The sequence below is a fragment of the Neofelis nebulosa genome, chromosome X, assembly GCF_028018385.1.
Source record: "Neofelis nebulosa isolate mNeoNeb1 chromosome X, mNeoNeb1.pri, whole genome shotgun sequence".
Lineage (NCBI taxonomy): Eukaryota > Metazoa > Chordata > Mammalia > Carnivora > Felidae > Neofelis > Neofelis nebulosa.
The window spans coordinates 26,930,373-26,956,347 of NC_080800.1; the positions used below are offsets into that span (position 1 = coordinate 26,930,373).

Sequence of the window (25,975 nt, forward strand, 5' to 3'; positions counted from 1 at the left end):
AAGTGTCGTGAGAAGCAAATGCCGCCTTTGACCGAGAAATCTCAGCTATAGGAATGTGTCCCCCGGCCCAAGTTTTGCACAGGTGTCCTGATGAAATGGAAGATGTGGAGGACTCTGTGTCACAGGAAAAGACTGGAAACAACCCACACATCCTACCAAAGAGGACAGCCTAAATACTATCCCACTAACATACACTGGGATATTATTAGCTATAAAAAAAAAAAAAACAACGAGAAAGCATTTGATATATCGAAACGGAAAAAATTGTTTCAATATAATTAAGAATGTGGCTCTCTTGCGCCCATAAGAGCAAGGTATATAACTGGGTGCATAGAAAGCGATCTTAGGTGTAGTAAAAGAAAAGGAGGCACAGATCTTTGCTAACTGCTTTCTCAATAATGGTAGTGTGGAAGGATACACAAGAAAGCAACATTCACTCACAGGCCAGTGTGGATGGCATGGGAATAGGGGATTTTCACCATTTGGCTTCCTCGATTTTTTTCACCCTTCCACCATGTGACTGTATTACATATTTAACAACGAAAAACAAAGCACCACACTCAACACTTTTTTTTTTTTTTTTGTAACATAACTGCGTGCTTTATTGAGATACACAGTAAAGCAGTAATATAATACAATAGTAAGGCATATATTTGGTGAAGTCTGATATGTTGTGAAAATGCAGTAAAACTGAAGTTTAAAAAAATAATTAGTAAATGTTACAGTGTTGGTGTTAAAACACAATCTATCATGATACTCAAGTAAGAACCCAGTACCTGAAAACAATGACAGAACATGCCACATGATGTTTATGCTTCAGTTACATTATGATTTACAGTTTAATACTTGGTGGTTATAAAGAACACGAAGTAATGTCCAAATTATGCTTAAAATGTAGCAGTAAAGCTCTCAATTTTTATTCAAATATTTTGACAGACTCACTCCAGAACTAATGTCTAAAAGATAAAACAAAAAGATTAAAATAAAATTATGCACTCTATTTACCTCTGCTTTTAGAAGGAAACTCAAAACCGCTTAGTAGGAAGTAACACAACCCCTTGTGTTTAATCATGGTTAAACAAACAAACACACAAACAAAAAAACCAAACTTGTGGGTAAAGGAAAAAGTCCGGTGTCACAGAAAGGAAAAAATGCAAGACTAAAACCGAATCTTCAGGTCGTTTTGTTACCTTAGAGCTTTGGGTTTTCTTGTGGAAATTACAACGGGGGGGAAAAAAAATCGAGAAAAATGTTGACGCAGGAGACAAGTGGGTGAAAGCATGTGTGCACGATTATTAGGAACACCCCAAAACCAAAGTGAGGTAGAAATAGCATGAGAAGCCATGTTGGATGTTAATCATCATTAATAAAATAATACCCAAAACCCACTCCCCAAAAGTTAACACTTGACCTAAGAGGTAACAGATTTGCAAAATAATAGGTCACACGGTGATTTCTATTGAATGAAATGATTAACAAAAAAAAATGAAAGGCTAAGAACACGAAAGAGTAAAGCTTGTTCCTACCAGTTAGTCCTCTTGGGTTATTCTTTTTGAACAATCTTTGTATCGTTAACCTTCCTCGTCCACCAGCCAAGGGTTTGGAGTACTTTTCGGAACGCGCGAATCCGTCTCCGTTCCCCCTTACAAACCTGTGTGGAATTGCTTGTAGACAAATGTGAAGTAGGGCAACCAAGTTCATGGGCGTGTGGGTGGATATTTAACAGTAACACACCGTGATGAGGCTGTCTTACACATTTTCCCGAGGGTTATTTTAAATGAAGTCTTGTGGCATTTAAAAACTCATTGCAATGGGGAAAGTCCTTAAGAAAAAAAAAAAAAAAGAAAGAAAAGAAAAAACCCCCTAAAATAACCACTGCTGTTGGTGAGAAGAGGGCAGAGGGGATTCGTTGTAATTACCAAGATCTCTCAGTGTGGTTAGGAACATTCATCCAGCCCTTTACTTCAAGAGTGGCCTCCCTCCCTCGCAGGGATCGGCTGGCAATCCACAGCCTTCCAGCCCTACCAGAAGGATCTCCTACTGTCTGCGAGTGAAAAACATCTTCTGATGTCGTGACTTCCGCTGAAGCATCGTTAAATGTAGATGGTGGCCTTGCCAGCGGCCGGAAGCTGAATGTATCAACTAACGGATCACTCGGACACAGTTAAGTCCTGTGTATTCATTCACATGTCCCTTTGCAAAAATTCGGTACCGTCGCTGTCAGTGGAAAGTTGCAAATGAGAAACATCTGGGGCCCCAGACAGTGTTTCAGTGTGGTAGCTGCCCCCTGGTTTCAGGCTCCAGGGAGAATTCATTCTAGACCAAGCAGGTAAGCCTGCGGGACCGGAGGCAATCTCTTTGCATTAGGAAGTGGCCAGGTCATTTGAACAAGAAATGTCAAAGGTCTCCAGAAATTCAGATCTGTTTATCTATATCCCTACAGTATTTACATACTTCTAGACATATAGATGCAGAAAGCGAAAAACCACAGCCAGTCCCACTCGGCCAGCGATTCCAAAAAGAGCACTGTGAAGTAATCATCTGGTGGTGTTAGAGGAAGTGTCCTATCTTTAATATGCAAGAAAAAGAAAAAAGCATGGATTTCATATGGATATCACGCTAAAACGATGCAAAACAATGCGCTGCCTCCAAGTGTGTGTGTGTGTGTGTGTGTGTGTGTGTGTGTGTGTGTGTCTGTTTTTAGGGGTTTTTATAAACAACTTTTTTTTTTTATAAAGCACACTTTAGTTTACAATCTTTCTTTATAACTGTTATAAATTTTTAAACAACCCAAAATGCGTTCCATATAAAGAAATGGCAAGTTATTTAGCTATCAAGATTTTACATGTAGTTTTCTTATAACTTTTTTGTACAATTGCATAGACGTGTAAAACCTGCCATTGTTAACAAAACAATAACAGACTTAGAAACTACTGAAATCTACAGTATAGTACCACTACCCTTCACAAAAATATAGATTTTTTTTTTTCTTGTAAACTCTTACTGTCTAATCCTCTTTGTTGTATGAATATTATAAAAACCATGCGGGAATCAGGAGTTGTAAAACATTTATTCTGCCCCTTCTTCATCTGTCATGACTGACACTAAGGACTCCATCGCTCTGCCCAAATCATCTGCCAAGTGGAAAAGGCTTCCTACATTGTGTCCTGGAAAACAAAGAGAAAGAAAGACTTGACACTAGGTGCAGGGAACAGGAGCCTGACTCTGTGCCGTTCGGGAAATCCTTCCCCGCTTCTAGGTGAAGACAACACAGAAGCCGCATCGAGGTCTTACACGACACGATTGGATTTGTCACCACTTTCCCGGAAGAAGCAAAGCCTTGTTAATGAAGCCATTCTGCGTGGTTAGTATCGGCTGACTACCGGATAGGGCTACTGGGGTCGTTGGCGTGGACGAGTGTCAGAGAGTGCACTCATCTTCCCCATGGAAGGATCTAGCAAAAGGATCGCACGGGGAAGCACAAGGTTCCCTTGATAACAGGAGTGCTGCATGATGGGGTGTCCCTTTTCCACCTTGTTGTGGGAGATGACGTACTGTGTCCTTGTACTCCAAGTTTTGTAGTCCCAAACCACCGCCACCCCGACTACCTCCGCTGCCACCGTGACTCTATCTACTGCCTTTGCCATTATCATGGCCACCACCGTGACCAAGACATGGAGTCTTCATTTCCGTGCCGTCTCCAGCTGCTGCCTCCTTCCGAGGCCACGGGAGAGGAGGCTGTTTGCTCTCTGCTTTTACTGGAATTGGAAAACAAACTCTGGAATCAACCTTTTGGGATATGAGCCTTTGAATCTGGAAGCTGCTTCTTAAAAAAAAAAAAAAAAAATCCCTTTTCATTCCAAATTGCTCTCAAGCCTAATTATGATCCGACCCACATGCAAAGCATGGACTTGGGGATCCTGTGAATGCGTTTTTTGTTCTCCTCCTCAATGAGGGTGGACTATCAGAACAGCCTTTTAGTAGTAATGTGACATGACCTAGCATGAATCCCCCAGCAGGGAGCACAAAAGCCGCAGTGTCTCTGGTACTCTGTGGCCAAATTCAGATGTAGAGTCAGATCATCTGAGACCGAGTTTATGACTTGCCTTTTCATACGTGTCCCATATTTTCATGTGGCTGATTTTCATTCGCGGACATTAGTAAATCATTGTACTCTTGGAGCACTGCCTTCGGAACTAAAAATGCTTTACTAGGCTATTACTCCTTTGCCATGTATCAACCTTATATACATTATCAGTGTTAGACTAGGGCGGGTGTTCTGCTCTCATATTTATTTCAAGAGACCTAGCATTTTAGAAATCCACATGACAGAGGGACGCCCGCGTGGCTCAGTCGGTTCAACGCCCGACTTGGGCTCAGGTCGTGATCTTGAGGTTGTTGAGTTCAAGCCCCACATCGGTCTCTGTGCTGACAGCTCACAGCCGGGAGCCTGCCTCGGCTTCTGTGTCTCCCTCTCTCTCTGCCCCTCTCCTGCTCATGTTCTCTCTCTCTCAAAAATAAATAAACATTAAAACAATTTTTTTAAATGAGAGCAAGGGGGAGGGGTCTGCGGAGGATTTACAGGCAGGCACCTGCCCAGCGATGGCACCAGATCAAGTTAAGACTTAGAACAAACTGAACACCATTCTGCCATTGACTTGGAGGTGATGAAGTTTGTAAGTCTCGTGGAGCTTTGTATTAACGTGAAGAGTTCCAATGAGAACTGGCTGTTTAAAAAAAAAAAAAAACAACAAAAACAACACTCTGGATGTTGGTTGAGGCTGCAAACAGAAAAACTTGGAGCAAAGCAGGTGTACCGTTCCTCGAGTGAGCCAGCAGTGTGGCAGTCCTCAGTGAAGCACGGAAATCAGCTTTGGCTTTTCTAAACCATACAAACCGCTGGAGGACACGGTGGGCCCCTGGCTGCTCCTTAAGAGCACAGACACTTAACTGATGCTGCCAGGTTGAAGGGCTTCCCTTGTATCTGGTTTTTTTTTTTTTTTTTTTTTTTTTTGAGGTTATTTATTTATTCTGAGAGAGCAGGCAAGGGGCAGGGAGACAGGGAATCCCCAGCAGGGTCCACGCTGTCGGCACAGAGCCTGATGCGGGCCTCGGACCCATGAGCCGTGAGATCATGACCTGAGCCGAAGTCGGACGCTTAATGGACTGAGCCACCCAGCGGCCCCCTCGTATCTCTTTTGGACTGCCGGGAAACCCAGGGAGATCTACCCAATTACTCGTGTGGACTACCTGCAAGTTTGCAATTACTTGCAGTCTTCGCAGCTATCAATGAAGCCAGTAAAAACAAAACCTGAGACCCTTACAAGCTGGTAAGTGACTAGAACTCAAAACTATTTCTCATCACCCACATCCAACTAGGGGCTAGCCCACCTGGGAGACAGACCATGTATTACAAAACACAAACCGAACAGGGAAGAACTCCTTTTCCCCGCGGGCTTACTGATCATAATCAAAAAGTACCTATTTTACTTTAGCTTGTGTGCTAGGGAACACGGACTGCAGTTCGAGAGGAAATGCGCTCATGGATTATACAGCCACGTACGTGTCGCTTCTACTCCTTGCAATGGTGTTCAGTTTACTACCCGGAAGGCAAATTCTCGAGCCTCTCCAGAGGCATCACTTCTAGGGGTGTCTGCTATTTAAAAAGTTACTAGGTAAAAGAGACGTCCGTGACTCTTAAATACACCACGCCCACGCCCACAAAACACCAGGTGGCCTGTAACCTGTCTGGACGGTCTACAAGGTTCACAAGTGCCCTCACGGCTGTCCCTGTGCTAGAAAAATGAAGAACGTTCAGAGTCCCCTCACGGCATCTGTATTCTGCCTTTGGTTGCTTTATTTACAAATACCTGTTTCAGCAGAGTAATGACTGCAATGTTTTTCACGGAGGTTTTCATTAGAGCCAGAAAAAAAAAAATTCTATCTCTTTGACAAAATACTGCCCCAAAGAATCATAACTCAATCCCCCGGAGGCATAAAACTACAGCTTGATAGGGATACAGAAAACAGATTTGGATCCTGGTTCTATTATCCATGTGTGGAAGGCAGAACATTAGTGAGGTCATTAATTTTACCTGACAGATTTTTCCGAAGTCAAAATTAAAATCTCGCACTAGGAACGTGAGGGGCACTGAAAAGCAGGCAGGATTTAGGGGTTTGCAGTCAGCTTCAGGCACGAGTTGACATAAAAATACGTCTGTAGAAAGTATTAATTTAATCCATTCTTAAGCAAGGATTGTTGAACACAAAGGCACCATGCATCGAACATTAGGGCGGTTGTGTGTTTTTCCAAGTTGGCGCTAACCACAACACATTTAGTCTCACGAGCCACCACGGCCGGAGGGAGTCGTTTTCCACAGTGATTGGAATTGAGACTTTCTGGCAGAGATCCAAGACCTCAATAGCAATCTGGCACCCTATTTGTCAAAAATACAGTTCCCAAATAAATGGTTCGCATTCAGTTGGCCACAGCAAGGCCAGAATACTGCAGTGACATTCGTGTTTTTCTTCTCTATAATTTAATCTTTGAAAAAAAATATCTAATCTACTGTACATGTGAGGTCATTTTGGTAGCACTAAAAAATCACTTCGGTTCTCTGGATTTCTGGAAACTTGTCTGACTCGAATATACAACTCAGGTGGTAAAGTTTCCAAATGCCCGTGTGACTCGAATGATAGGTATTGCTGGCCTGGTGTAAAATTCATTCACGAGAGAAACAGGTTCAGGGTGGTCAAAATTCAGGTGCAACTTTTCATAGCACGTCAAAATCGATTGTAAGGGGCACTTACCATAAGAATGAACCCAAGAAGCCTCACATAAGAAGTATGTGAGCCAGGCAAACGGTCAGGAGCATTCACTGCTTCACCAACTCAGGTGTCCTCAGTTTCTCCTCCCAGCCTGCCACGCCCCCCCCCCCCCCCCCTCCAGGACCCCACTGTCCCAAGCCTTGGAAGAAAGCATGGGTACAGACACACCGAAGGACCGTTCAATTCATTAGACTTGCATGGCATGGTGTTGGCAGACTTTCCAGTAGGACTCCTTATGTTTAAATGAATCCGGGATGACTCTTGGCTATCCTGTTGCTAAGGATCTAGAATCTTCTCACATGAGAACTCTCTACCTGTCCAACCTGTGTCCCGGAACAGCATAGGTTGGCGCTACCCATCAAGGACCTTTCCTTCTCCCATCCTTCACGCTAAACTCTAGGTAAGGACAAGCTTGTTTCACTTGAGCTGTCATTCAACACTGTCCTCCAATAGCCGTTGATCAGGTAATGCAATGTTGAGACAATGTTTCTGACAGAAGTATGGAGGAGCTTTGCCTGTCAAATCTCAAGCCACGTTCAGTGATAATACTGTACCTTACCCGCTTCGAACCCATCAATAGGCGCTTAGAAAAAGCCTCAAGTCTCCAACATTCAATTTTTATCCCTCCTTGGATGTGTTCTATCTGGTTCCAAATGCCAGGGAGAGAAAGCGCACTCTCGAAAGGGCCAGTTGAGATGGCACGAGCCTTTCAAACACCATTTGCTAAGGCGGCGATGAAGACTGAGAGTGTGGCTCTGGGCCCAGACTGCCTGGATTCAAATTCTGGCTCTGTCATTTGGAACACCCTGCTTGCTTACTCTCTCACGGACTCAGTTTCCTTATTTGGAAAACGGGGTTAATAAGAGTACCTACCTCACAGGTTTGTCATGAAGATTACACTATGAAAAAGATGGCAAGTGCTTACAACAGTGCTTGGCCCAGTAAGTGCTCAAAAAAAAAAAAAAAAAGGTTAGCTGAAGTGGGAAAGGAGGGTGGGGATGAGGAAAAAGGAAAACAAAAACAAAACGAACTCATTCTGGAAGAATAAAAACCAAGGGCACTGGCAGAAAACGCCAAGGTCCTGGAAGTAGACAGAAACTTCACGACTCGTCGGTTATGTTCAAGGCTAAATTCATTGTTTTGAGGATTCTGTTCATGTGACAAATGGCGAGAGACGATGAACTGCAGGATTCCAACCTGGGGACCACGTAGGGCTGCCATTTTAGTATATGTGCTGCCGAAGGGAGCACGAGGGCTGCCATTTTAGAGAGATTCCTGCTCCCCCAACCCCTGCTCCTGTCGTCATGGTGATGACAATGGCGGTGAACATTTGAAGAATGTTCCTCATGAGCTGCAAGTGGAGAGGTGACTACCGTCCTTACGGGATGACACATTGTAGTACATACATGCGCGTGCACACACACAATTCTTACACAAGCGCCAAACATAGAAAGCGTGATGAGACACACAGAAGCCATGGCCGTGAGCCTGAATCTCACTAACCTCTCTCATTGGCTTCCCAGGGGTATTTCTTCCTTTAATAACGGGAGAGAGGAAGAGGCAGAGATATCAGAAAGGAAAAAAATGCATAAATAAACAGTTTCATACCCGTCTTGCTGCTTTTACCAAACAAATGTTGAGATGACAATTCATTTATTCCCTTCTGGAAAAAAATAAAAACCAAAACAAAAAAAAAAATCCGAAAGACACATCCAGTCAAATAACCTTTACATACACTTAAAATCAGTGTAAACAGATAACATGATCCAGGAGACATCACTTACAGAATCCATAGAGTTCATGTGTTAAACTGGATGGAAGCGAGCACAGCGGAGAAATCTGACTAAGTGAGCCTTGTTTTCAAGGACGGCTTTAGAACCTCAGGCTGCACGTCCAAAAATCCCCATCTCTTCACTCTCAACTTCACAACTTACTGGCATGTGAACAGCAGCTGACTGTGTGTTTCAAAAGTCTGCACCCCAAATGCGAGGCAAAACGCCACAGAAGCGAGACTCCATCCCCTTGGGACAATCTGTTCTGTCTGTCTGGCAGAGGCCGAGCATGCCCAGGATGATGGGGGTGGGGGGCGTTTGAGAAAAGAGAAGGAAAAAAAGGGCGGGGGGGGGCGAGGCGGGGGGGGGAAGGAGAGGAGCCCCACTAATGGGCAAGCCACAGAGCCAGATCCGGGAATGAGCCTTCAACTTCCTCCCCATAATGCGACAGGTAGCAGGCGCCTTGAGAGTCAGTGGCAAAAGACCCAGTCGCCGTGTTTGTTTTATGGAATCCTCCATGGGTATGCTTAGTTTTGGAGAGTAGGTTCTGATAAAATCTTGTATGATAATATCCATAAGTGGACAGAAAATTCGGGACCTCTGACCATACCCAGCAGGTCTTGGGCTTGGAATTTCCTCTGACCACGAGGGCCTTCGGGTGAAATACTGGTTTTCAAACTTCGACTTGAGCAGTGAGACACATCTTGCGACAGTCTGAGGTGAAATCCCAGAATGTAGGACGGAGCCACGAGAACCCCGAGTACGTCACCTCCTTTCCCCCGGGGTCCACCATGCTCAGGGGCCGCAAGGACCGAAACACCCCACAACGATGTGAGGACTACTCGTGCAGACCAAAGAAGTAGGGAACTTCTATTCCAAAAGAAATCGTTCCAAATTCAAGGTCAGGGTCTAAAACCTCTAGTAGGCATTTACAGGTTCTCTAAGTAGGACTCTCCGTCCCTTCCTCCCTCCCTCTTTTCCTTCGTGCTGAATTTTCCCACGTGACTCCCAAGATTTCTTACAAGTATGAAAACTGCACGCTCGACCACGTAAGCATGGCCAAGGTATTCAGGACGTTCCTCAAAGCAGGGAAGAGAGAAAAAAGGGCACTGGCTCCTCAGCAGTGGGTGTTGCCAGTGGTAGGCCCAAACGAGAGGACAGGAAAAAGGAGAGGGAGGAGAACCTCATTTCCTTCTTGATAGTTCAAAAGAGTCCCAGCATGAGTGACTTATCCATTGCTTTGGACTCCTTGAGCAAGTTTTTTGTTTTCTAATCTTTCTATTTCATGGTTATACTGTCTGGTGGTAGAATTTATTCCCTTCCCCTACAGGGCTGTGAGTCCTTGAGGGCAGGGCCCACATGTGGCTTAGCCGTCCTCTCTAGCTTCAATAACGTCTGCACCCCAACACTATGGGCATCTGATAAGGACGGGCTGAAATGAATTAGTAAGGTAGCCACGAGATCATGGTCAAGAGTTCTTTGGTGTTTTAGGCCACCTGGCCTTGCCCATTACCGTTTAACTTGCGTCCCAAGGGCTGGTAACTTATACTGGCTTGTAACTTAGGTCTATTTCTAAAACGAAAGAGCCTTAGGAAAGAGTGCCGTTAGAAAGTAACGGCATTTAGTCTCAGAATGTAATTATGGTTCCTAGAGTGATAAGGGTTACCTGTCTTTATTCTACGCCAAGCCATATTCAGAGCTTGGTATCTGCTGGTCATCACCGAATATGCAGCAAATGACTTGGGTTTTGCTTCGGGCACTTCTTCAGAAACCACGTTTCACGTACAACGGACCTTCTAGAGCTACGTCAATCCTAATCTCTTTCACAATCCGCCCTCATCGCTCGGGTCCTGATGTGCTCATTCCCACAGCACAAAAGGAAGTTCCGCTTTTAGTTTAAACAAAGTTAAAACAAATAACGTTTTCCACTGCGGTGGACTAGTTTCTCCAGTGACAAGACACGGGCTAACTGCCTGCACCGCTTCAAAATATTCTCTACCAGTAAAAATAAATAATAAATAAAGGCGCCCCATAAGTTTTATTTCACAAATACATTCTTCGGAAACGAGTTTCCTAAGAGCTTCACTTAGGCTGTCCATCTGGCACTGTGATATGTTGTCAGGAAATGAATCAGGAGTAAAATGAAGTACACTGGGGGAAGTCCTGAGTCTGAGTAAAGGGCTCGGTCGGGTCTGGAGAAGTCAAGTTTCCTCCCACAGTATGAATTTGAGATGATGCATCCTTTAGGGTCAGAATCCCAAGACGTTACCACTTTGGGGGTAACTTCGGCTTTGTAATCTCAGTTTACCAACTGTTTTAAAAAGCTCAGGAAGAACGAGCCCCTTTTTAGGGTTCCTGTTTTATCACAAGCGAAAGAAGATTCAAACGGCTATACTTTCAGGCTTAAAGCACGTGTGGTCTCTGGTGAACGTGGACACAAATACACACGTCCATCCAAAAGCACGGTTCTGTTGAGCTGAAAGTTGACCAGCACTGAAGTGTGTTAACTGTGCGTATGTAATGAGCTTAGAATGGACCGCAACAGTGTAAGGCAGGGGTCGGCAAGCTGTGCGTGTCAGGGGCCAGACGGTGGATATTTTAGGCTTTGCAAGCCACCCAGTCTGTTTAGCAAATGTTCAACTCTGCCGCAACTACTGCGTCCTTGGAGTGAGAAAGCAACCATAGATAGAGCATAAGTGAAGGGGCATAGCTATGTTCTAATAAAACTTTATTTATAAGAACAGGGAGTGGGCCAGGTTTGGCTCCTAGCCTGTAGTTTGTCGGCCCGTGGTATAAAGGGCTAACGGCTCAAAATGCACGGAAGCTAGAGGGAAACAGCGTGGTGCCTGAAAGGGGGCACATGAATGCTTCCGTCTTTATGCTGCTCTTGCATAAAAGAACCACAGACAAGACTTGAATTTGAGAAGATGGCAGGTTTTGTAAAGCTGTTGGGTTGCTAAGTTAGAGGCATCTGACAGAATGCGTGTGGGCTTTATGGAGGCTTGGGTGACATGAGAGGAAGGCGTGGACGTTGGGGGTAAAAACGCGGCACACAGGTCAGCAGGTACGAGATTGTGCAGGCAGCAGAAATGCCTGCACGGCACTGTTAACTGTGCTGTAAATTGTCTTCATTGCAGTACGAGCTTCTCTCGAATCCTATCGTTCGTTAATTAGTATAGAGCGGCACCCCATTTTTAGAGAAGCCAATCCCATACCACTGACAAGGGAAGCATTTTTTCCGTAAATGCACATACATGGAAAAACGCTTTTGTTAGGATGCGAGATGCTCAGAGACATAGGGGCGAATCACTGAAATTGTTTATTTTTAAGTGATGTCTGTTGTTCATTCTACCCATGTACTGTTCCTATAGAATAATGGTGGAGAATCAGAAAGTGTCTTATAGTAGATAACGATTTTTATTACAGTGGAATTCCACTTCTACAGATACTTAACAGACGGAGGGACGGCTTATTGGTAGATAGAGAGATCCGATAGAAATTGGCTAACGTTCTGTGTTTAATATACACTGAGCCGCTCAAATCCCTCAAGTGGTTGTGAATAACGAACTATATCCCGAGATTCATCAGGAAAGATATCACCACAAAGCTACACATGCACGGGTTCACACCTTGAACGCCCTGAAATTTATATTGGCTAGGAGGCAGGCCAGTGCTGGCTAGCAGTTTTTTCACGAGCCGGAGGGGCACGTAACCCCCTGATGAATTCGGGTCACAGTTCGGCAAGGCCAGAGAGATAAGATCAGGAGCCTAATTTCACTTGGTGAGTGGCCATGAGCAAGGCACTTGGGGCTTCCGGGGGTGAGAAGGCGAGGTGAGGATTAGTGGATACCTTAAGACTGGAGCCTGAAGTCAAAACTGTGGCCCACGGCAACAAAAAAGCTGTAAACGTATAATGCAAAACAACTCCCCTCTCTATATACGTTACATTTATGAAAAACATACTATTCTATTGAAAAAGTCTTTTCCCCTGGTGGCAATTATCTAGCAGGGTTAAGTAAACCACGAGGTGGTAGTTAACAGTGCATTTCCACTAAATGTCAGACCTCTGGCTCCGGCATCTGTCCCGAGTTACCCAGACAGCTGTCCGAAACAGCTGTAGCAACCGTGAACTTCATTCATCCTAACACAGCAATGGGAACACGGGTGGCCGACTCAGAGTAAAAGTACAGCGTCCTCTAAGCTATCAGGAAGGTCTTGGCAGAAACTTCCACCGTTTCCATTGGTAAAATGTTTCCAATAAGTGTAACTTTCTTTTAAAAAAGATGTTCATCTGGGCAAGGAAAACTGAGATCACTTGGATCGCTATTCTTCAAACCACTGCGTCCGAAAATCAGTTTAGTGGGTTGCAGCCAGCGTTTGATTTTGGAATCAATAAAGCAGAGACACGGTGTGCGTTCTACGTAGTATAGGAAGCAGTGCTTCACGAAACTTTGCTGATCTTCGTACGTATATGTGACCAGACACATATATCTGTGGCATATATACATGGTGTATACGTATGTGTTTCTGTACACACATACACACATCCAATGTATCTTATATCCTTAATCCAGTTTGAGATGTGAAATGTTTCTCTTACTATGGAGAGTGGTCAAAAAGGTCAAAAGCCACTGCTGTGGTTATCAGAAGTGCTCAAATGACCCTCTGAGGCCTTTCCACGTACGAGAGCCTGTAATCCTGAGATGTTAGGGCTCAAAATGCTCTTCTCGGTATCAACCCAGCGTACCTACTAGCTGGTAAGATGCGCCCACTAAAACCTACCGTATATATATTTTCCATCCTAGTTTTCTAATGATGAGACTTTTTATCCAGTTGAACTTGAGGGAAACAAGCTGTGATACTGTGATTTAGAATGAAGAAATGCGTATTAGGTCTCAATTCCCTTTCAGGGCACAGAGCTCCTAAAACCTTTGAAAAGTTCCTCTGAAGTAATGAGGCAAGTCTAGGAAAACACCTAAACGTAGGGGCTGGGTCCCAGGGAAGCCAACCCTGGGTTTAGGGGGGTGGAACTTTGAGCCTTACCCCCTGACCTCGGGGGAGGGAAACTGGGGGTGCTGGAGACTGAGTTGCCTCACCACTGGCCAGTGATGTGATCAATCACACCTTTGGAATGAAGCCTCCCTAAAAACCCAGGGGGAGGGAGAACTTCTTGGGTTGGTGAACAGTGGAGGTCCTGGGAGGGCAGTGCACCCCGAGAGAGCACGGCACCTCCACACCCTTGCCCCACGCCTCGCCCTGTGCACCTCTCCCGTCCGGCTGTTCGGGAGTTCCGGCCTTTCGTAATACACGCTGATCTAGTGAAGGAAGCGTTTCTGAGTTGTGTGAGCCGCCGTACCACCCCAGAAGTGGGTCACTGGAACCCCTAAGTCTACAGCGGGTCAGAAGCCCAGGTGAAGGGGGAGGGCAGTCTTGCGGGACCGAAGCCCTAAACTTGTGGCACGTGATGCTCTCTCTGGGCAGATGGTGTCCAAATTGCTTGGTGCCGTGAGAGGAGCCCCCACACGCTGGAAATGGGTGCGCAATAGTAGGGGCTCAGTGGTAAGGCCTAACGTGGCAGGAAGTAGCAAAAAAAGAAAAAAAAGAAGTCAAGGTAACAGCATCGCAGAAAGAACGGCCAGATCTTCATTGCTTTCCTCAGGAAAATAAATGACTTCTCTCAGGCTTCCGGCCTACGGTTAGGTAGGAACTCAGTTAAGGGAACTGGTCAGACAAAGCCTCCTTATCCTCTGAGAACTCAAATCAGCACTCGGTGGAAGGTATGCTTCTCTAAGCGCGAAGTGAGTAAACACTATCGGGGTGGCCTGAAGCTCCCCCAAGTTTCCACAGAAGGAGCTCACCATCACAGAAGTAAATTTAACGTCAGAGGTGCTAACTGCCACATAAATCGGAGGAGGTAAATTTGCCCTCTTCCAGGTGGCGGCTTCCATACCCGTGTGGTATCTAGCTTCACGCACCAAAAGGGGGGGATGCAGGGAGAGTGTGCAAAGGACTTGAAGATAATTCGGATGGGTCACAGGCCCAGGACACAAAGGCTGCCTGAAGGGAAGCGGGGCCATGGGCCCTTCTATGGCCTCCACTCGACTCTAGTTTAAATGTGGAGGAAATGCCCAGGGCATCGACGAAGCAGCCACCAACTTCCCGCAGAGCAGGTAAGTGAGCTTTCATTTTAAGGGTCTGGGACGAGGAAGCCATCTGTGACCTTCAAGGGATAGGACGGCATCAACGAAACGTGTGCTACGTGTGGGGCCCAAAGTTCTGGCTGTGTGAACTTGAGAAAGACCCTCGCTGCGCCTGAGGCTAACCCCTCTTATCCAAAAGGGTGCCTCTGGGATTCCCTCATGTCCTAGAGCCCTAGGTCAGAGCAGTAATACTATACTTTAATGTGAACTTCGGAAGTCCACAGTTGACCGTAAGCGCCTCGAGGGCAAGGGATCTGGCATTTCTTTGCATCCCTAACACCTCCAGTGGTCCAAAGTTAGGTGCCGGTAAAAGCTGGCGGGATAAAAGGGAGAGCATGTAATTGACATCAAACCAACGTGTGGTCTTCTCGTGAACCATGGCCTCTAGGGACAAAAGACCGCTAAGACAGTCAAGATGGAGGTGGGGGTGGGTGGAAGACTGCTGAGATTTTTAGGTGTTAAAATCAACACATCAGAGGCACTCAGCAGGGAAAAGATGGCTGGTGCAGACATTTAAAATTAGCTTCCCCCAACAGTTCCTTAGCAACGCTCCATCAGAACCTTAGTGCTTTTAATGTGCACCGTACAACGTTCACGCATACAGCAAAGAGCTAGGAACCGGCCACCGGGGGCTGACACTGAACAAAAAGATCAGAAAAACACAGGACTCAAAATATCCTCCTCGTGGCCCTTACGGAGAGGAACAAACAGCCAGATTCTCTGCTGCCCTTCCCTCCGGGGCTGCCCACGAGGGATGCCAATCCCTGCCCACCGAGACTTGTGTCCTCCGCTTTGGCTTGTCGAGGTGTTCCATCTACTTGCTTACAGGTGACTGCAGCCATTCTTTTTGTTCATTGAAGGGAGGGGGGTCAGTGACTCTGGTTTATGTCACAAAATATGTCAAAGTAAAATATGTTATGTCAAAGTAAAATAAACACTCCCAAATGCTAGCAATGGGAGCCAAGTACCTCCTCGGATGAAGGAAGACATCTGAAGCTCCTACAGGCTAGTGGGAAAATCTGGCGGGGGTAAAATGCTGCTTTTATAGGAGGGGCAAAATACGCAAGGTCAAAGTGACGCTGAGAAATAAAGGCATTAATAGAATTAACATCTTTCTTTACAGAGATGGTATTCTACCTAGGAAAGTGAAGTCAACAACAAAGTAGCATACAAAGAGTTCACTGTACCTGTACTTAACAAATGGGGTAAGATACAATTTTTGAATATAAAGGGCATCAGATTGGAAGTCAGAGTCCCCCCACCCCCCCAACCATATACTAGGCACGTTCTGGATTTCACCGTATCGTGCGTATGGACTGTGTGTCCCCGGCAAAGGTGCCATGGGGCATGAATTTCTTTGTAAAAGTCATATCATCGTTGCTCTTAAGAATAAGCTATCTTATCTCATAATTAACGCTTCAGACTAATGCGCAAAGCAAGTAAGATAAAGTAAGTTGATAGTCTTATTTCTAGAGACAATGCTATTATACCCCGGTGTTTGAATTCAACCAGCATCCAAAACCAGTCAATTCAGTCATCCAAACCAGAACTCGACACTCAACAATATTCTCTTCGCACAATGACCCCAGACTGGCACTCTGTTAGCAAGTGTCTCCTTAAACACGGGAAATACGTGGGCTAGGGTACAGAAACAAGGGGTCTAATTCCAGTAGGTGTGAGTTACTTGCACGTCGTGGGCCTTACCTCTGGAACTAGGGAAGGAGTTGTTGAGCTGTTCCATCACTTCCTCTAACCCTGTGCTTGTGTCCTGGGGAGGACTGAGCAGGTCTTCCTCGCCTTAACGAAAGCAAGCACAAATAATGGCCAGTTAGGCTTACGGAAAACAGACATTTTGAGAAAAAGCCCACGGTCCCAGTTAAAAAGTCGGGGTGCCTGGGTGGCTCATTCGGTAGAGCATGTGACTTTTGATCTTGGGGTCATGAGTTTGAACCCCAGATTGGGTGCAGAGATTACTATAAAATACAAAATAAGGGGTGCCTGGATGGCTCCGTCGGTTAAGCGTCCAACTTTGACTCAGGTCGTGATCTTCCGGTTTGTGGGTTCGAGCTCCGCATTGGGCTCTACGCTGATAGCTCAGAGCCTGCATCGGATGCTGTGTCTCCCTCCCTCTCTGCCCCTCCCCGGCTTGCGCTCTGTCTCCCAAAAAGAAATAAAAACATCGTTTAAAAAATTTTAAAAATGTTTAAAAAGTCATTTTAGAATCATTTCCATTTGCTCATAAATAACATCAATAAAAATAACCCCTCAAGCTGAATAATTGGGGAATGACTTCTTCAAGGGAAGAACTCCACGCGGGGATCTATATTCTGGTCTTGGGATAAGGAAATGGTTTACCTGTTTAGAAGCCAAGATAAAATCGACCTAAGTTTCTTAGGCCCCATTAATAAAGGTGAAATGTTTTCCTTTGTAATGAAAAAATTATTAGACCCTTGCAGTGTGCCTGTTCAACAAAAGGAACTAAGAACGTGACATTTTGCCTGCACTTTAGGAAGGAAAGGAAGAAGTGGAGACAGAGGGGTTTTCTCCACTCTTTCCTTTGACATTCAACCAAAGGTAACAAATAAAACTCAAGTACTTTTAAAGTCCAAGGAAATAGGGAGAAATAAAAGTTGCACGTGACCTATGTAGGGAGTGAAATATTACTATTCCAAGGACCGTGGATACGGAGGATACTGGGGAGGAATGTTCCTTTCCTCTTTGTTACACGGGCCTGCTTTATCATCATCGTGTTTTTGGAGGCTTCTAAAGGGGAAATTGTGGTTTTTTTTCCTTCTCATTTTTAAGAATCTGTTTACGTGAGGGGAGAAGGATGTTTTGGAAGAAAAAGGAATTAGGGATGGACGGTCCTCGTCTGAGATAGGGAGTCCTCTTGAAAATGATGTCGATCTGTATGTCTCTACTGATGATGGTTCATGGGTTGACAGGAACGCACCTCAGACATTTGCAGCAAGGGAGAGATTTCTTCACTGAGAACAAAATTACTTGCAACTCTCAAAGTCTCTGCAAACTGAGTTTCTGATGTTCTTAAGTTCAAGCTCTATTCGTTCAGGACAATGTCACTTGCATCTAAAGCAAGACCTTGCTTCCAGATCAACAGTAATGAAGATGCTTAAGGACAACCTCAGGTTCACATCGGACTTGGAAATGACTGGACAGCCGGCGATTTAGTGACGTAAACATGCTTGTTATCTCCTTTTGTCTATGCCACTGGGATCTTCATTTACGATTATAATCCTGCATTCATTACTAAGTTTTCACCTTGTTTTTATTTTTTTTTAAGTGTAAGCTCAAACAATCCTTGGCCCAATGTTCACCGCAAAGACAGAGTCCTATCCCAGTGGATGTAAGGCTGTACGTCAACATCAGAGTGGAGAGCTTAGGGGCACAGGACAGACAAAGAGCCTCTACTTCTGTGAGTCTCATGGTAATATACCATAGAAAACCTCTTTCAGATACTAAGGACAAGAAATAAGTGGTGAAAATTAAGATCACAAGATAGAAAAAGAAGTTACGGTAGCTACCTTCCAATCTACACACACACACACACACACACACACACACACACACACACACACACACTACTTCCTTCTATTTATGTGTTTAGGAATGAAAACAATGAAATAGAGCACCTTTAATTTCTTTTTTCCTGAGAGTTCAAACTACCATTATGTGGTGAGGGTGGAATGAATGAAACGATGCCAGCAGGAACAGAATCCTGACAACTGCAGAGGCGAATGCACGTCTTCATCCCATTACTGATGCAAATTTTGCCAAGTTGTGGAACATGAGGCATTTTGAATGGCAGTAAGTCTGCTTGAGCCAGAATACGCCTTACAGAATAAATCCGAACCAACAGAGGCAAGCGTGACCAGCCTGACAGGTGAATTACATTACCCTGGAGCTCCAGGAACTGAATAGTAGTGTGGTAAGATTCAAATACAGTTCAGGGATGGGGTAGGCCTTCGTCTGCCTCAGTTATTTCAGGGATCAAAGTTTAAAGCATAAACCTAATGGTGTCGACCGGGTTCATCTTTACAGATGAACTATTATCTGTAAGTTTCAAATCCAAGTGTCCAAGTACGAATCTAAAATTGGCTGGCTTTAACGGAAAACTTTCAGGACAGTGATGAAGGTATCCCTTCCAATATTTTTCAAGTGCCTCGTACATCCTGCACAGTACATACACGAATAAAGTATCATCTTGTTTTCTTCGTTGCTCGAGACTGCCTCACTAAGTAAAAAGTCCTCTGGGCTTAACTACTCCTTTTAAGAATCAACATCAGAGTTCTCACGTGTGTGCATGAGTAGAGCTGAATCGACGCTGAAACATGCTTGACGGCTAATATTTTCTGTGTCAATTATACTGAAAAGCGAAGACTGCTAAATGGCACCTGAAATTGGAGCAACACCATTGGATTCTTTGATATTGAGCCAGATTTTAAATGTCTAAAAAAATAGCCATACAGATGACCACACGGCAAGATTAGTTTCTTTATACTAACATTTATCAAGAGCCAACTCTATGTCAGGTGCTGTTGTGAGTGTTGGGGAGATAGCAGTCAACAACAAAAAAGCCCTGTATCCATGGAACGCCCATTCATATGGAGGTACACAGTCTAAACAAGTAAGTTAGGTATGTCACATGGTGAGGAACCTTCACGAGAGAGGATGAGTGGGGAACCTTCAGAAAGGGGAATCTTGGAAGCCTTGGTTGATGAGGTGCAGTCGGGCAAAAACTGTAAGCACGTGAGGGCATGACCCATGGATATATAAGACAGGAAAGCAAACACAAAGACTTTGAGAGGGGAGTGTGACTGGCTTGCTCAAACAGCAAGAAGGTCAGTGTAGACAGAAGGGAGTGACCGAGTACTGGGGGGGAGCATGCTTCCCTGCCCCAGGAATTTGGACTTGGTCACGTGACCTTCTTTGGCCAATGGAATGTTGGCAGATAGAAGGGGAGTTCTGTAACGTCCTTGGGTTGTTGGGCTTGTCCTCTTGTGCCGATGTCCTGTGAGGAGCGCATGAGACAGCTACTCCTGTAAGGAGTAGCCCAGAGAGCCTACTCATCCAGGAAGGAGAGGGAGGTGGGACAGACCTGAATCCACCCTACAACTTGGAGTCAAGCCTAGATGAGCTGCAGCAGAACTCCAGCCAACCAAGAGGCGCATGAACGAGAAATATGTAACCTGAGAATTTTGTAATTATTTTGTCACACGGCCATAGGTGACTGTTACATACCATTGTAAGACATCAAACCAGAAAGCTACTAGTATTTATACATCTTCTAATCACATACTCATGTGTAGCTATCACAGGCAACCCAGAAATGTGTTAAATAACACCAGTGACCACAGGTTCTCCCTTACCCCACCCCCCCCCCCCAAAGCCAGTTATTGAACAAGAAAATATTAAGTCCCAACTGTATACCCTAGGAATTTGGCCAGCCTTTAATCCTATTATACTGTTTCACGGCCTGCTCAAACAGCATATTGTTAATGGTCAATGGATTCCATACTTAGTTAATGAAAGTGCTTTAACAATGATTCAAGTAGATTCTACTCCACTCTGATTCCCACAAACATGTAAAACAAAATCCTTTCTGAATTATTAGCTATAGCCTCCATAGCCTGTCTGAAGGTGGTCCAACAAAATGATTGATACATTTACAAAAAAAATGAACGCACCAAAGTAATACAGGGTAAAGTTGGTTTTGCTAGGGACAAAATAATCTTTAAATTCTGACACTCACCATGGTTTTAGGCTTTACTTGAAGGCGTGATAGCCCATGTGACCCAATTCCCTTTGCTTGACTGAAATGATCATGGTTCTACTTGCTAAAAAGCGACTTCGGCCAGGGCGGTTCAGTCATTTGAGCATCCCTGACTTGGGCTCAGGTCATGATCTCACAGTTTGTGGGTGTAAGCCCCATGCCGGGCTCTGTGCTAATGTGTGGAGCCTGCTTCAGATTCTGTCTCCCTCTTTCTCTGTCCCTCCCCTGCTTGTGCGCTCTCAAAATTAAACATTAAAGAAAAAAAAAAGGCGACCAGCCAGAACCTATGTAGCCTATGCTGAAAAGATCTGCAAATCCTTTTATCTGTGATTTTGATGATACCTAAGCCAACTGCTTTCTCTGTATCAAATAGGAACAGTGTGCTAGATTTTCTCTTAAAAGGGGGGCTGTATACAAACAGCTACGCCCACCATTATTTTTCTTTAGATTACTAATGTAAATCACGTTATGTCTTGAACCAGTTTCCAACTCGATGTACGATTACCTTATTACTTCTATCTTTACTGCCTTTCTCCGATGGCTTTTTAAATTAGGATTTAGGGTACCTGGTTTCAATTTTGAATACAATTGCTTTGTACAGGTTTTTAAATATATTCTGGTGTCTAATGATGATACCAATGATTAGCTGGTCAGTATGGAAGGGGGTCATTCCACACTGTGAATGATACAGTGAAAAGTAGTGACATTCAGAGCCAATATTCAATTTATTTTTTTAGGTGTACAACATAATGATTTGAAATATGTATATATTGCAAATTGATGACTGTAACATTGGTTGCCAAAATACCTACACATTTTGTCTTGTGACAAGAACTTTTTAAGATTTACTCACTTAGCCACTTTCAATTATACAGCACAGTACAGTATTGTTAATTGTCTCTATGCTGTATGTTACATCGCCAAAACTTATCGACGGAAGTTTCTATTTTTTTTTTTTTAATTTTTTTTTAACGTTTATTTATTTTTGAGACAGAGAGAGACAAAGCATGAACGGGGGAGGGGCAGAGACAGAGAGGGAGACACAGAATCGGAAGCAGGCTCCAGGCTCTGGGCCATCAGCCCAGAGCCCGACGCGGGGCTCGAACTCACGGACCGCGAGATTGTGACCTGAGCCGAAGTCGGACGCTCAACCGACTGAGCCACCCAGGCGCCCCTCTACCTTTTGACCACCTTCACTCATTTCTCCCAACCCTGCCTATGGCCATCACTCATCTGGTTCTGTGTATCTAGGAGTTTCCTTTCCTTTAGAGTTCACATATAAGTGAGATCATGTATTTATCGTTTTCTAACTGAGTGTAGTTAGCATCATGCCTGCAAGGTCCATCCATGTTGTCACAAATGGCAGGATTTTAGTCTCTTTGATGGTTTAATTTTCATTGAATATACACACACACACACACATTACATTTTCTTTATCGGTCATTGGACATGAAGGTTGATGCCATGTCTTGGCTATTATAACTGATGCTGCAGTGAACACTGTGGTTCAGATATTTTTTTGAGATCGTGATTATGCTTCCTTCAGATAAATACCCAGAACTGGAATTACTGGATCGTGTAGTACTTGAACTTCTAAATTTTTGAGGAACCTCCATACTGTTTTCCATAGTGGCTGCACCAGTTTGCATTCCTGCCACAATGCCCAAGAATTCCCTTTGCTCCACATCCTTACCAACACTTGTTATCTCTGGTCTTTTTGATAACAGCCATTCCACCAGCTGTGAGGTGAAATCTCATTATGATTTTGACTTGTATTTCCCTGGACATGAGTGATGTTCAGCACTTTTTCATGTACCTTTTGGCCATCTATTTGAGAGCAGGAAGCATGTACCTGTTGGACATAAACATTGGAAAATGTCTATTTAGCTCTTCTGCCTATTTGAAAATCAGATTTTCTTTTCTATTGAGTTGTAGGAGTTCATATATTTTGGATGATAATCTCTTATCAGATAAAGGATTTGCAAATATCTTCTTCCATTCCATAGGTTGCCTTTTTCGCTGACGGTGTCTTCTGCCGTGCAGAAGGTTTTCAGCTGAATGTAGTCCTACTTGTTTGCTTTTGCTTAACTGTGCTTGTGGTGCTAAATCTAAAAAGTCCTTGCTGAGGCAGATGGCAAGGAGCTTACCTCCTGAGACTTGTATTGTTTCAGGTCATAGGTTCAAGTCTTTAACCCATTTCGAGTTGGGTTTTGTGCAAGGTACAAGATAGTAGTCTAGCTTCATTCTTTTGCCTACGGATATCCAGTTTTCCCAACACCATTCACTGAAGAGACTTTCTTTTCCCCATTGTATATCCTTGGCTCCTTTGTCATAGATAAATTGAGTATATATGCATGGGTTTATTTCTGGGCTTTCTACTCCGTTGCGTTGATCTTTCTGTTTGATTTTAAATGTCAATACCACATTGTCTGGACCATTATGGCTTAGTAATATGGTTTGAGATCAGGAACCATCATGCCTCCAGCTTTGGTCTTTGTCAAGATTGCTTTGGCTATTGGGGGTCTTTGGTGGTTCCATGCCTATTTTAGGATTGTTCTGTTTCTGTGAAAAATACCATTGGGATTTTGATAGGGACTGCCTTAACTCAAATGCTTTATGTAGGATGGATATTTTAACAATATTCTTCTAACCCATGAGCATAAAATAGCTCTCCATTGTTTGCATCTTCTTTCATCATTCTTCCATCGATGGTTGATAGCTTTCACTGTACAGGTCTTTCAGCACCTTCATTAAATGTATTCCCAGGTGTTTTATGTATTTACTTCTTGATGTAAATGGGGTTGTTGTCTTAATTTCTCTTTCTGATAGCTTGTTATTAGCGTAGAGAAACAACAGGTTTCTGGATATTGATTTTGTATCCTGCAACTTTACTGAATTCAATTATTAGTGCTAACTAATCATTAGTTAGCGGGTGGAGTGCCTGCTAAAAATTAGTCCCGCTAAAAATTAGTGGGTGGAGTCTTTAGGCTTTTCTCTATATAAAACACATTGCAAACTGGGGTCATTTTTGTCCGTCCTTTATGATTTGGATGGCTGGTTTTTGTTTTTCTTCAGTGATTGTTCTGGCTACGACTTCCAATACTATGTTGAATCAAAGCAGTGGGAGTGGACACCCTTGTGTTGTTCCCGGTCCTGGAGGAAAAGCTTTGTTTTTCACTGTGGAGCATGATGTTGGCGGTGGGTTTGTTCCATATGGCCTCTATTATGTTGACGTATATTCCCTCTATGCCCATTTGGTGATAGTTTTTATCATGGATGGATGTTGAATTTTGTCATATGCTTTTTCTTCCCCTGCTGAAAGGATTGTCTGATTTTAATCCTCGGTGGCATTGCTGTGTTGTGTCATATTGATTTGCAGACGTTGAACCATTCTTGCATCCCTGGAATAAATCCCACTGGATCGTGGTATACGATCCTTGTATTATATTGTTGAATTTGGCTAACATTTGCCGAGGTTTTTGCATCTGTCTTGATCGTGGATATTGGCCTATCATTTTCTTCTTTTGTGGTGTCCTTGTCCGGTTGTGGTAGCAAGGTAATGCTACCCTCGTAAAATGAGTCTGGGAGTGTGTCTTTTAAGCGTGTCTTACGATCCTTTGTATTTCGGACAGCCTGTTTTATTATCTCCTTTTCTTGTTTTAATTTTAAATTCCAGTACACATACAGTGTTATGTTAGTTTCAGGTGTTCAATATAGTGATTCAACAATTCCATGCATCCGTGATGCTCATCATAATAAGTAAACTCCTTAATCCCCATCACCTATTACTTCTCCTCTTTGATTTCTAATTTTGACTCCTTTTCTTTTGGTGAGTGTAGCTAAACGTTTGTCTATTTTTATCTTTTCAAAAACTGAGCTCTTAGTGTCATTGATCTTGCCTTTTTTTGATGCTATTCCCTTTATTTCCACTCTGATCTTTATTTCCTTCCTTCTCTTAACTTTGGACTTTGTTCTTCTTTTTCTACTTCCGTGAACTGTAAAGTTAGGTTGTTTGAGACTTCTCTGGTGTCATGGTGTAAGTATTTATCACTGTGAACTCCCTCTTTGAACTACTTTTGCTGTGTCCCATACATTTTGGTATGTTGTTTCCCCTTTCATTTGTCTCAAGGTATTTTTTAAATTTCTCTTTTGATTTCTCTTTGACCCACTGGTTGTTGAGGAGCATGTTGTTTAATCACCTCTTTGGGAATTGTCTAGTTTTCTTCTTGTAACTGATTTCTAGTTTCAGACCATTGTGGTCAGAAAAGATGCCTGATTTCAATCTTCTTAAACTTACTAACACTTGTTTGGTGGCCTCTAACATAGGATCTATCCTGGAGATGGTTCCAATTATGCTTCAGAATGTATATTCTGTTTCTGGGTATCTAAGTTATCCGTTAAGTCCAGTGTTTGCGTACTGATTTTCTGTCTGTATGATTTATCCATTAATAAAGAGGGGAATATTAACATCCCCTACTCTTACTGTATTACTGTCAATTTCTCCCTTTAGGTCTGTTAACGTTTGCTGTATATAGTCTAGTGCTTCTATGTTGGGTTCATAAATACATACAAATGTCATATCCTTATTGGACTGTCCCCTTAATACCTAGTGCCTTTTTTTGTGTGTCTCTTATGACAGTCTCTGTTTTTAAGCCTATTGTGTCTGATGGAAGTAAAGCCATCCCAGCTTGTTTTGGTTTCATTTCCATGGAATATCCTTCTCCATCCCTTTACTTTCAGTCTGCATGTGTCCTTGTATGTGAAGTGAGTCTCTTATAGGCAGCACGTAGATGGGAGTTCCTAAAAATTTCGGGTAGAGTTGATATGCAATGTCACATTAGTCACTGAACTTCTCTATACCTTACGCTGTGCTCACAAGTGTAGCTCCCATCTGTCACCATACAATGCTATCATTGACTACATTCCCTGTGCTGTGCCTTTTATTCCTTGACTTAATCATCCCACAACCGGAAGACTGTTATTTCCCACTCACCTTCACCCATCTTGCCCCATCCTTTACCGCTGTCCCCTCCGGCAGCCATCAGGTTGTTCTCTGTATTTATCGGTCTGACTCTGACTCTTCTTGTTTGTTCATTTATTGTGTCTTTCAGACTCCACATCTGAGTGAAATCACAAGGTGCTGGTCCTTTTCAGTCTTTTGTGAGTTAGCACACTGGAGTCCTGGGTGGGGCTTTTTAGATTGTAGGTTTCAGTCTGTTTTCATTTAAAGCAATATCTCAGGGGCACCTGGGTGGCTCAGTCAAGCCTCCAACTCTTGGCTTTAGCTTAGGTCACGATCGCATGGCTTCATGGGTTCGAGCTCCACATCGGGCTCTGCGCTGGCAGTGCACAGGCTGCTTGGGATTCTCTCTCGCAAGAGAAAG

The 25,975-nt window shown here is 43.8% G+C and overlaps 1 protein-coding gene across 24 annotated transcripts in view; it reads right to left on the reverse strand.

Annotated features, from left to right (window-relative positions):
* Window positions 1-881: 881 nt before the first annotated feature.
* Window positions 882-25,975, reverse strand: part of DMD (dystrophin) — a 2,138,536-nt gene continuing 2,113,442 nt past the window's right edge. For 16 of the 24 annotated variants that reach the window (XM_058713880.1, XM_058713888.1, XM_058713891.1 and 13 more), the window contains 2 exons: window positions 16,505-16,597; window positions 882-3,167 (listed from right to left, as the gene is read on the reverse strand). In XM_058713880.1, the coding sequence (XP_058569863.1) occupies window positions 3,070-3,167; window positions 16,505-16,597 (191 nt within the window). In that variant the 3' untranslated portion in view covers window positions 882-3,069. Of the gene's footprint in view, window positions 3,168-8,331; window positions 8,364-16,504; window positions 16,598-25,975 lie in introns of all 24 variants that reach the window. The other 8 variants (XM_058713887.1, XM_058713893.1, XM_058713886.1 and 5 more) reach the window with 1 other exon arrangement.